Here is a 13,205-nt window from a genome sequence, read left to right on the forward strand (position 1 = left end):
CTTCCCTGTCTTCCTTTTGAAATCTCCCAGGTCTTACTTTTTAAAAGTATTTCTATATATATATAAAGTTTATGTATTTGCAAGCAGAGCAAGAGAGTGAGAAAGAATGGACATGGGGCCTCCAGCCACTGCTAACGAACTCCAGATGCATGCACCACTGCATCTGGCTTTATATGGGTATTGGGGAATCGAACCCAGGTCCTTAGTTTGCAGGCAAGTGACTTAACCACTAAGCCATCTCTCCAGTCCCCTCGTTTTTTTGTTGTTGTTTGTTTGTTTGTTGGGGGTAGGGTAGTGAAAACTCTAGCTCAGGCTGACCTGGAATTCACTATGTAGTCTTAAGATGGCCTTGAACTCATGGCAATCCTCCTACCTCTGCCTCCTGAGTGCTAGAATCAAATGATTTATTATTTTTTATTTATTTGCAAGCAGAGAGAGGTAGAAGAGAGAAGTATTAGACTCTTAAAATACTCTTTTATGATGTCAACTTTGCAAATTTTTAATCAATGAGAACCTATGAAGTCATTAGGGTTTCTTTTTCTTTAAAAAAAATAAGTTGTACTTTTAAAGAAATCTATCTGATCTGGTGTGGTTGCATCCGATTCAAATGAAAGCTTGTTGTTGGGGGAGGCATAGAATAGGAAAGGCCCAGTCCATGAGTAATTTTAAATGTGTTCTTTACTGTATGATTTGGGAAAATATTATGTAATACCTTTAAGATAATCTTTGTAGCTATACTTTTATGTGTGTGTATGATCCTGGCAGGTTGGAGTGACATTGTAGCTTTAAACATTTTCATTTAAGAAGAAATATCTAAATCAAGACTTTCATTCTTTGCCAAAAGTTGGACTCTTTCCCTCCATAATAAAGTTGGTTAGAGGAAAATGTACTTCATTAAAAGTGTGTTACAATAGAAGTACACAATGGTGAATAGGTCTTGACTTTTGTCAGCAGAGCCTGTCTATACCTTTGAAGGTCTGAGTGAATTCATTCATAAAGAATGAAGATCTCCAGCTAGTTTCATATTTTGACTTCTAAAGTGGGTAAGCTATGTTACGGGGTCTTCTATCCCCTGCCACCCAGATTGTAACACATTGTTTATATCTTATTAAATAAAGTTGGTAAAACAAGTTAACCAGCCTTATAAAATCTAATTATTTAAGTTTTATTATGTTTTCCTTTACAGCTGATATGGGCTTTGCCCGATTATTCAATTCACCTTTAAAGCCTCTAGCAGATTTGGATCCAGTTGTTGTGACATTCTGGTACCGAGCTCCAGAGCTGCTTCTTGGAGCAAGACATTATACCAAAGCAATTGGTGAGTGGAACTAACTAAATTCCATGGATTTGTGATAATTTTTATATATATTTTAAATCAAGTAATGATTTATAATTTAAATCAGACAAATTATAAAATTGAGAACAAAAACTAACTCAAAATCCCACTACCTAGAAATAATATCATTAGAATTACAAATATATCACTTCACACATCTCTTTACCTAGAAAGATATTCAAAATATTTTAGACATATACCTATGCATTCTATTTTAAGTAAAAGTTTTACATTTAATCTTAAGTGAAGATACAATAAAAATTTTCTTGGAGTTCATATAAATGTTCTTTGGCTAAAAGAAATACTAACTTTTTTAAAAAGCTTTTAAAATTAAAGAGAAAATTATAAAAAAATGTAGCTTAGGACATTTTAACCTGCCTTTGATTTTTGCCAGGACTAACTTCTTGCCTGTTTGGAAGGATGAGCAAGTCAGCGCTCTTGCACGTCTGCTCTCCCGTAGCTGTGGCACACTGGTGACGGCCCAGGGTCGGCCCGTCCCGTTCTAGTGCTCCTGTCGTCCCCCAGCCCTTCTTCTCCCTCACACGAGACAGTACCGCGCAGCCACCGTGCAGTCTTCCCCCGGCTTCCCTGCCACTCACATCTTTTCGTGCTTCATTTTATTTGGTTGAATTTTATTATCAGTAGTTGGGTGTTTTTCTCCCAGTGTGCTTTGCCTTTATTTCCCGTGTTAGGTATTTTTACAGCCTCTAACTTGTTCTACTCTCCAGGATGGCATGGAGCCACTTTTTTTTTTCCTTTTTATTTTATTTTTTTATTTTTCACTAACTAATCTATATTGTTCTGATTGGCTGTACTCCAGATCTACTATACCGTCTTACCTAGCTATCTCTGGGCAAGGCTCTTGCTTTTTAGATTCCGTGATTTCATGTCATTTTTTACAGTAGATGCTTGTGTAACTTTGGTTTATCTTAGAGGGAAATTTTTCCAATTCTTAGCATTTCTGAACAAAGGTTTTAATTGTGCTTGACAACTTCAAATTGTCAGTCTAAAATCATGTTCCCTGTGACCTTAGTGACATTCATTTGTCTGTTAACACCAGCCTTCCTTGCAGTCACAGATGACTGCAGGGCCACCATGTGCTTCCCTGCTGAAAACAGTTGTGATTTCTCACCTTCACTTTTGTTGTCTCTTGCTGGGCACAGTCCACGTGCAGTGCATAGCTTGGACCTTTGGAAAATACTCCGGTGTAGCCCTTTGATTTCCCTTCAGTCTTCTGTTTCTCTCTCCTCAACGCAGTATTGTCAGATGGGGAACTCTATGCCTTGTGTTTGCTTCTGATATTTGTCCTTCTCTGTTTGGGAACTTCTTATCTGATCATTAGTTTTGCAGATCGCTGTAAGGACAGTATTAGAAGCGCTTGTTTGTGACCTTGAGTCCTCCCTGATCATGGCCCATGTTTTCTTTATGGAAACTCTTCATGTGTTGCATCTTGACCTCCATTTCCATGTCACATGTTCTTGAATGTTGTGGGACCTTCAGTTTGTCTGTCTCCTAATATTTAAGAGTCCAGTCACAAAATCCACTTGAGAACTCTGTGACCTTAGATCATGGCATAGCTATACTTTAGGGTTATCCAGTAAATAGCTTAGGTAACCAAAATGTCCAAGTCTTTGCTCTGAGGCTATTGAAATTCTTCAGGGAAAAATCCCTTGGCTTTTGACTACAACTCTGTATCAGGCACCCAAGGGCAGTGGTGAAAAGACAAGCTTTCCCTGAGTAAACTGTTCCCAGGGTTGTGTTGGACAGCTGCACTTCCACTCCAGAGGACTGTGAATTGATGTCCTTGAACTGTTTCATGTGCCTTTCATCCTCCAGACATGTTTTATTCACTTACAGTCTGGTTGTTTGCGTGGACAGTCTTCCTACATAGCTAGTTAATTGTTTCATTCATGCTGTAGTCAAAATACTGCCTTCTCTCAGAGAACTCCCTGATCACATGCACCTCCTCAGGTAACCCTGTGCTCCTCCAGCATGCTTTCGCCTTATTGTCTGCATTGCCCCAAACAGAATCTAGGATGCACCAAAACAGATGTTTTCCCATTGTTTCCAGTACTTGCCTGGTTCTCCTTGTTGATAATTTGCCCTCAACAGTCTCCTCTCCGTCTTCATGCTGTTATGATGTTGCTCTCCTTTTGAAGCAGCACCTGGAGGGAAAAGGAAAGTGCTTGTGATCATTCCTCCATGTTAATCTTGAGTCGAGCATGGTTCTCAAAACTTTGAACCTTCATGTCTGCCTTGAAAGCATATTTTATTTCATAGAAAAATACTTATAAAGTTTAAATCAGCTATATAAGAAATCTAACTTTGTATAAATATAAAATTATTCCAAGAATATATAATTTTTAGAAATCAGAAGGATAAGCAAGAATTATTTAAGCTATTACTGTTTTGAAAGCATTTTATTACCTAAACACATTTTTTGCTAATGTACTCCAAATGAATTTAAGATGTTTATATAAATAAGTATGATACAGTTAATTGTTTCAGTAAGAAACGAATCTTAAAAAGTGCTGCTACTTTGCTAAGACATTAACAGACTATAGCATTACTTACCACTCAGCTTCAATTGATTGAACGTCTGACACTGAATAACTTGTTACTCACATCCTACTGTCCAGCACTTTCAATGTAGGGCGTGTGCCACCAAGCGCAAGTACCAGCAGTTAGAAAGGTAGATTCTCATGGTCCCTGGAACTAGAGTTAAAGGGCTACGTAGTCCTTCTTTGGGGCAACTCTTAGATCTCCTTTAATTCAAAAAGTTCAAGGCCTCTTTAAAAGAGAAACATTTGCCTTCTATAGTAGGGAGGTGTGACCAAGGAAAGTGTCGCAGTTGCTAATGAGTGAACCTCCTGCCAAGGACAGCGCTGGCTCTCAGTCGTGATGGTCCTCACCCGCCCTGTCATCTCCTCCCCATGTACACCTGATGGGCCAGATCCGTCTTGGAGAATGCTTTTCTTCTGTCAATACCTTTTTCATAAAGTTATAATTAATGTAGGTCGTTTACTACTTGGCTTTTCTTGTTTGAGAGAAATCATCTACATGCCTTTTTTAATACTTTAAAATAAAAATAGGGTAGTATCAAATGAAACTTCTTCCTCATTTTTGGTTTCTACAACATAGTCCCATTCCCCCATTTCCCTTCATGAGTAGCCTGAAGCCTTGTTCAGTGAAACGCAAGTTCTCCACCCACCATTGCAGCTTTCTACCAAGAACTCCCTAGTACTTGGACTTTCCTAGTCAGGGACACCTGATGATAGTATAAACAGCTGAGCACTTGGTGCACGCATTCATCTTCATGGCGTTTCAGAGGGTTGGATCTGCTGCCGGAAAGCAATAGATTATGTCAAACTGAAAGTGAAGGCACATAGAAAGCCCCTGGCTTGGGCATGTCAAGCTCCCATGTCCATACCTTCTACTACAGCAGATGCTAGTGCTGGGCCATGCATCCATTCGCAGAACTGTGAGCCGAATCTTTAAACCAGAGCTGAGGTAACAGGCTAGTAAGTACTGTAATTCTAGGGACCAAGTGTAATTCAGTTTTGAGCAGTCTAGGCTTTGTTGTTGGTCGGTTGACGTTGGGAAGAAAGCTGAAAGAAGGGTAGAATCATTCTACAAGGATTTGTTACCAAAAGAGTTGTAAGAATTTTAGTGAAGTGTAAATTTTGTTTTCTCCTTTTATTATTATTTTTATTTTTTCGAGGTAGATAGATTTCACTGTAGCCCAGGCTGACCTGGAATTCACTCTGTAGTCTCAGGGTGGCCTCGAACTCACAACGATCCTCCTACCTCTGCTTCCCGAGTGCTGGGATTAAAGGCGTGTGCCACCATGCCCAGCCTGAAGTGTAAAATTTTAAGCTTAGGTATTCATTCCCAAGTAGCTGAATGCCTGCTGAAGGCGACTTTCTGCTAAGTGAAAAACTCAAGATAGAGAAATTAAGAATTTGCTATTCTTTTTGTTTTGTTTGTTTTATTTTGCTTTGTTTTCTGAGGTACGGTCTCAGGCTAGCTCAGGCTGACCTGGAATTTACCATGTAGTCTCAGGGTGGCTCAAACTCTTGGCGATTCTCTACCTCTGCCTCCCAAGTGCTGGGGTTAAAGTCATGCACCACCATGCCCAGCCAAGAATTTACTATTCTTATCAGAATGAAAGGTTATTATTAGTATACTGTTGATTAAAATACTATTTAACAAGTCCCCTCTCACCTTCTTTTTGTTGTTGGTGTCGTTGTTGTTTTGTTTTTGTTTTTGGAGGTAGGGTCTCACTCTAGCACAGGCTGACCTCGACTTCAGTATGTAGTCTCAGGCTGCCCTTGAACTCACGGTGATCCTCCTACCTCTGCCTCCCAAGTGCTGGGATTAAAGGCATGTGCCACCACGTCTGGCTTTAACCTCCTATTTTGAGTATAGTCTAACAGATTTGTCTGGTTAGCTCAGTAGCTGTGTATAATCATTATACACTTTAAGAAGTGGGTGGGTATTATGTATTCTTTATTTGGGAATTTTTTGGGGAAGGAATTAGGCAAGTAAGTATACAAGTAATTTCCATGAATTTGGCATAATCTGCAAATTTTACCAAGGTAGAAAGGAGAAACTTACTTGAAAAGAATTAGGAATTTGTAGGGAATGAAAGCCTATTTCTCGTTCTCCCAAATAAATAAAAATAAAATATTTAATAGAGAGAGAGAGAAAAAAGCTTCATCGGCTTATTTAAAGTTCATGAATAATGATTGATTAGGATTTTGAAAAGCAAAGTGTGGTGACTTTGTTAAAGCTGGGAGATGAGGTGGGAAGCATAAAGAAAGAAAGGGCTGAGGCGGAGCAGGACTCACTCAACTACTCTTCTGCCTCTGTCCAGCCCCGCCAAGAAGTAGGATGCCTGCAGTAGCAGCTGAGCTAATTTCCCTTCATCCTTCCTTATGTACTGTATTTGCTGCTTTGGAAGGTCTTAGAACTGATCTTGGATCATTAGTATCTATAATGAGTAGTTTTAAGCATGCAAAATTATCATTATTTGAAAATCCTATTTAGGTTGTCTATGTGCTCAATGATTGAGGTGATCAGAGACTACATTTATATGAAGTAGCCACATAAAAAGAAAAATCACAAAGGAATTAGTTTCCTCATTTATCCTCTGACACCAAAACACAGTGGGTTGGCCTATGTTTCTTACAGGACTTTCCCCCATGTAAATGTATTGGCCTGCTTGGTTCTTTGATATGAAAGATGATACCATTTAAAAAATACTTTCTTATAGACAGAGGGTGAATCTTCATGTAAATAGACTAACTTGTATCCCAAAAAGTAAATACGATAATTTTATATACTCTTATAATGAGAATCATGTAGGAGCATACTGTCATGCCAACATCATAGTCATTATAAATGTCCATGTTCCAGAACCTTAGTCTAGAAATGTTCACATTTTTCTCATTAGGTACTTAAGTAATAGTAACACACCTGAACAAACAGCTTCAATATAATTGATTTTTAAAATTTGTTCTGGTGCTTATTTATGCATGTCATGGGTTTTATTTAGATTGGTCAGAACCACTTGTTAGATATCTACTAAGTACAAGGAAAATAGATTAGATCTTACCTCTATTAGTTGTTCTATTGAGTACAAATATGATACTGATTAAAGTAAATCTGTCTCTTGTGAAGGAAGGGAATTTATTTACTTTGTTATGAACAGAGAAATATATTTGCCTATTGGAAATAATTCTTACTTGCCATGTTGGACTAACACCTTGCTACTTAGTGTAAGAGAGTAGTTGTCAGACTTTATAAATTAGCAAGTAAATAAGACAATCATTTTACCATTGAAATATGTTCTGATTTGTTTCTGACAAGCCCCCTTTACCAAAAGGTATTTGGATTTTTTTGTTATTTTGCTTTAGTTTTATTTGTTTGTGGGTTCCTGTGCTGTACATGCAGATTTTCGTAGCTAATGAAATGTTTGAGGTATTTAAAACTCATCAAAAAATCTAGCTAATAAATTTTATTAGGCTTAGTGTTGAGCCACCAGGTTGGAGGTACAATAAGAATGAACACTTGGGTGGGTGTTATGGGAATATGTATTTCCAAACAGTGTTCCTGATATTTAGGAGTCATACTTGCTTAGGAATTAATACTACATATTAGAAGACAAAGGGGGAAACACCCCATTAAAATAAATATGCATTTTCTTTTGGAGAGAACCATTTTATTTCCTCCTTTTTCTTTGTTCCTTTTCTTTTCCTTTTTTATTTTCTCTTTTTTCCCCCTTTTCTTTTTCTTTTAAAGATATTTGGGCTATAGGGTGTATATTTGCAGAGCTACTAACGTCAGAACCAATATTTCACTGTCGGCAAGAGGACATCAAAACTAGTAATCCTTATCACCATGACCAGCTGGACAGAATATTCAATGTAATGGGATTTCCTGCAGGTACACATTATGTTCTTGGTTTTGGGTTTTAAAATCACTGTTATTTGATATCTTTATTGGAGGTGTCTGATTATTAGTTTTTATGGCCTTCATTTATCAATGACTTATATATAGATTAGCAAAGTTTGTAGAACTGAAATTTTATCATTCAAATATTTATGTTCCTTGAATTCAAAGAATGTTTTTGTTTTGTTTTGATTTATTTTTATTTTGTTGATATTTAAAGTCATGAAATATAATATATGAACTAAAGCTTTTTGTTCTTACCAGTAGAAACTAAGATCAGTAGTAGAATGTTTTTCTGACAACGCATTTAATACTGCCATTCCAATACACATCTTTAACATTACTTCATTGTAGGACACAGAGCCATATAATATTGAATAAAAGCACTTTTGCTTTAGAACCTTTACCAGTAAGTAAATGTTTTTAAGTGTTCTGTTAGAATAGCAGGAATGTGGAAAGTTGTGGGTTTTGCACCCGGGAGAAGCTGTGTAAGTGCTCCCTGCCTGGTGTTACGCCGGCAGCCACTCACAGACCCCAGGTGCACCACAGGACGCCAGCTCAGTGCCGGGAGGAAGTGTGTGTCTCCCTGTTGCTTGTCACGCCTCCCTAGCTATGCCCCAGACCCTCAGGATACCTCAGAACGGTCACTACCAGTTACCATAGTGCCCCAAGATCCATAATAATGAAAATTTATGGAAATCAGCTAAATAATTTTGGCTAGTCATGTACTTAATTAGAATTGTATCTTATTGAGTCTGTTCCTCATCTTATTAGGGATGTCTCTCAGATCTCCCTTCCTTTTAAGGTTGTGATTGTCAGTAAGTGTAGAATAACTCAGACATCATCTCTCCCTAATTTGACAATAGTTTGAGGAAGACCACTTTGCTATAAGAATTTCACTTATTCACTGAGTATTTATTATCTTCCATGTACCAGTAGTCATAGTCATGAATAAAATATATTCTACATTGTATTGTATTTTTTTTTAAGCATGGTTTGAGTAGATAGAGAGGAGTGGCCCCTTCCCATGCTTCTGAATTTTCCACTATTTCTGAGGCCCACTAAGAAAGGGATCATGGCAGAGGGCTGGGGGTTGGTCAGGGCCAGTATCTGGGATGATTCTTGACAGGGATTCAACAGTTTGGCTGACTGAATTTATAAGATCTAGAAAACCAAGCCACAGAGTTTAGATGTGATCATTGGAAGAGTGAGGATCAGAGTAAGTACTTGGGCACAGGTGACATGGTTTATGCTCTGCTTGAGAAGTTTATATGGCAGTAATACACAAATCCATTACAGAGGGCTGACTGACGGCAGGAAAGTAGCTGTTTTCTATGGTAATGCTGTAGTCCAAAGACATAGTAAGGATGGAAAGGAAAAACATGTAATTTTATAGGAATTATATAATTGAAGGAAAACTAAAAGGTCACCTCAAGATTTCTGACTATACATACTGACAAAGTAAGGGGTTGGAGTAAGGAAATAGTTGAGAAAATTCCATTTGGGAATTTGAGTGTATTTAGTTTATGTTGCATACTAGCTATAGAGAATAGGTAGAAAATGTTTTTGTTTTTGTTTTTCAAATGAGTTTAAGGACCAGCAAGCTTGTAACAGCTGCTGAAAAGTGAAAAGTTCTGTTAGGCTGTGTAGTACAATGCTGTGTGTCTGGTAGACTCAATATAGGTCACGGACTGCTGGGGAGAAGAGGGTTGGCATGCATTGTTGCAACATTTGTAATGCTAGCAACATTAACGGGAACCACTTGTATTTAGCATTGTGTAGCTCCTGTTCTACTGAGTATAGTAGTCTTGGACTAGCCAAGGTTCCACTGACTGATTAGTATACTCATTACATCCCACCCTTTTCTACTGTGGACAGTTACTACCACTGACCTTGATTGCTGAGGTAAAGAAATACGCTAATAAGGTGAAGGCAGGGCCACTCATCAAGAGGAGTGCCAGTCAGTCCAAAGATCTTAGGTTTCTCGTTGAAGGTATTGATGCTTGATTTAGTATACAAATAGTCTTAATTTACCTCTTTTAGTGGTAACATTATGGCAGCTTATAGTAAAACAGAAAGCTGACAGTTTAAAATCGTAACATTAAATAGAGATAACTAGAGCTATAAAAGGATTGTGAATTGTCTGTACAATCCCATGTTGCTTTAATTGAGCATTTATTTACAATCAAGGCTTTCATAAAGATTTTAAAGTAAGGTAATGTGATTAAATCGAGGTAACTTGTTAAAACTCTCAAGTCGAGGAACATAGGCAACATAAAAATTTATCAATGTATTTCACAGATAAAGATTGGGAAGATATAAAAAAGATGCCTGAACATTCAACATTAATGAAAGATTTCAGAAGAAATACGTAAGTTGGAAAGAAAATGGACCCCTGTTGATTTTTACTTTTCCAGAACACTCATAAAATTCAGCATAATAAATATTCAATATAAGATTGGTTGAGTAATTTTTACTCATTTTATGGTTCTTATGATACCAGTTTTCATTTCTTAAGATTATAAAGTGACATAGAGAAGATGACTGACATTAGTAGCTGATTTGGATATGAGAAAAAAATCAACTCATTTCTTTCCATATTTACTACTTTCTGGAAGCCAGACATTAGTGGGAAGGACCACATCTAAAGAGATAAGGGTCAAACTTTGCCTACCCATTTAGGTTGGAGAGTAATTTTTAAAAAGTTTTAATAAGAGAAAAGTGAATATTTCATGTACAGCACAATGCCAGAGAGAGGGCAAAACCATTTCATGCACGCTGGTAAAATAAAGAAAAGCATTTTAAACTTTGTTTGATAAGGCTAAGTGAAACTTTTGGGCCATATATTTAAAATAATTATTAAGATGTAATTCATGTGAAAAATGTTGGGTTTTGTGGTTTTTATGAAATTGGCACTCATTGAAAAATGACTACTGTGGATGGGGATATGGCCTAGTTGGGAGAGTGCTTGCCTCTGATCTAATACAGACGTCTCACAGTATTTCTCTTTCAGGTATACCAACTGCAGCCTTATCAAGTATATGGAAAAACACAAAGTTAAACCAGATAGTAAAGCATTCCACTTGGTAAGCTTCAGATAACAGTAATAAAATGTTATTTACCCCCAAATCCCTTGGCCCAAACCAAAGCTTTGTTGGGTCGCACTCTTAGGGTAATGGTTAAGGCAGAGATCTTATTGGTACATATCAATAAAGATATTAAAATATGTTTTTCTAATCCCATATCATGGCTTTATATATGATATTTGGTCACAATACAATTTGGTCTCCAAGAGACTAATTGTAACTAATCCTTCACAACATGTAAAAAAAAATATATTTATTGGTTTTCATCAGCTATTTTAAAATTTCAAAGAATTTCATTGTTTTGGAAATGGTTCCGTGGGTAAAGTGCTTGCCACACAAACATGAGAACCTGAGTTCCAATCCCCAGAACCTGCATAAATGCTGCTGGGCTTGATGGCAAGCATCTGCCATCCCAGCAGATGGGAGATGGAGACTGGGAATCCGTGGGGCTTGCTGACTAGGTAGCCCGGCTGAATTGTTAGCTGCAGGTTCAGTGAGAGAGCATGAATCATCAGTAGAGGGAGACACCAGAACCTGACCTCTGGACTCCACACACATGAACGCGTCAAACACATCATTACACATAGATGCACGTGGAAAGAAACCCATAAAACTACTGAGAAAATAGGCCTGCTGTTTCGAAGCAACTTATGTAGGTTGCTTTGTACTTCAACTCTCTGTCCTCCCTTTGTGGCTCTGGGAATCAAGTCAAAGCCATTTGTACATTTGTAGGAACCGTACTGTTGTGTCCTCAGCTCTTGATATCAGCTATTGAAAGATTATTTACAAAATGTTTGACTTCCAAGGTACCTCTTACAAACCGGAGTATTAAAAGGCCTTCAGTAACAGTGTGCGCTGAGAGATGACACAGTTACCAGTGCACACATTACCAAGAATCTAATGAACCAGTGCACCAGCAAGATAATTTACAATGAGCTTATATTGAGTTATTGCTAGTTTCATTTATAGTGGATGTCATTTGCTACACTGTAACACTTATTTTTTTAAGATACTTGTCATAAGCATGTAACAGGAGCCAGGCGTGGTGGCACACGCCTTTAATCCCAGCACTCGGGAGGCAGATTTAGGAGGATTGCCATGAGTTCAAGGCCACCCTGAGACTCCATAGTGAATTCCAAGGTCAGCCTGGGCTAGAGTGAGACCCTACATCAAAAACAAAAAAGAAAAACAAAACATGTAACAGGGCTTAAAATCCTTTTAATCATTATTCCCATATATTCTTTGACTTTGAAAGAATTAAATCTCCCATTTTAGCAGTAAAGCCACATGGCACACGTTTACTTCTGCTCCCGCTCCTCCTCCTCCTCCTGCTCCTCCGCTGTCCCGCTCCTCCTCCTCTGTCTTCTTCGTGCTGGGTGTGTTACACATTTCATATCTTCACAGCAGTTCACAAAGCAGTGCTTAGTCTGCTGGTAACCATACAGTATGTCTATATAATAATGGTTTGTCTCAAGGTGCTCGCAACTCAAGGTTTAGTTACATCCTTCAAGATGACAACTTGCTGATTTCTAACAAAATACCAGTAAGCGAAGTCATGACTTATGACTTCTACTCCCAGTTCTGACATGGCCTTACTCACGTTACCACTGACCCTTCCTCGTTGCTTACACGCTGATGCTTTTCTGGTTCTGTGGTGCTCAGTGCCGAGACCTCACGCACGCTGTGAGTCATCTTATCTCTGAGCACTTACAGCTCTGTTTTGACTGATCTCAAAAGGTCCCTGACAGAAGTTCTACTTTAATCATATTAAAACTGTTAGTATTTTTTATTTGTTTATTTGCTTTTGAGGTAGGGTCTCACTGTAGCCCAGGCTGACTTGGCCATTCACTGTGTGGTTTAGGCAGGCTTTGAACCCACAGCAGTTCTCCTACCTTGGATTTGCTAATACTGGAATTAAAGGCATGAGCCACCAAAACTGCTAATATTTTTCAAAAGCAAATTCAGGATTTTCTTTCAACTCTAAAAATACTTGCAGTGGATTATCAAGTTATTAAAATGAGAATCTTGCTATTCTAGCATTTTTTAAATTTGCATTTTCTGGTCTCTTATCCTCCAAAATCAGTCATTTTTCACCAACTTTCATTGTATCCTAATATATATCTTAAGTGGTATTGTTCATTGTTTTTTTTTATGTTTGTTTATTTTATTTGAAAGTGACAGACAAAGAGGCAGGAGAGAGAGAGTGGGCACACCAGGGCCTCCAGCCTCTGCAAACGAACTCCAGATGCGTGTGCCCCCTTGTGCATCTGGCTAACGTGGGTCCTGGGGAATCGAGCCTCGAACCGGGGTTCTTAGGCTTCACAGGCAAG

General features: G+C 38.1%; 1 protein-coding gene across 3 annotated transcripts in view; it reads left to right on the forward strand.

Annotated features, from left to right (window-relative positions):
- Cdk8 (cyclin dependent kinase 8) overlaps positions 1–13,205 on the forward strand; it is a 68,099-nt gene that overhangs the window by 46,100 nt on the left and 8,794 nt on the right. For all 3 annotated transcript variants that reach the window (XM_045155129.1, XM_004659971.2, XM_004659972.2), the window contains exons 6-9: positions 1,187–1,318; positions 7,640–7,783; positions 10,091–10,160; positions 10,803–10,875. In XM_045155129.1, the coding sequence (XP_045011064.1) occupies positions 1,187–1,318; positions 7,640–7,783; positions 10,091–10,160; positions 10,803–10,875 (419 nt within the window). The remainder of the gene's footprint in view (positions 1–1,186; positions 1,319–7,639; positions 7,784–10,090; positions 10,161–10,802; positions 10,876–13,205) is intronic.

The sequence above is a fragment of the Jaculus jaculus genome, chromosome 7 (genome assembly GCF_020740685.1).
Source record: "Jaculus jaculus isolate mJacJac1 chromosome 7, mJacJac1.mat.Y.cur, whole genome shotgun sequence".
Classification (NCBI taxonomy): domain Eukaryota; kingdom Metazoa; phylum Chordata; class Mammalia; order Rodentia; family Dipodidae; genus Jaculus; species Jaculus jaculus.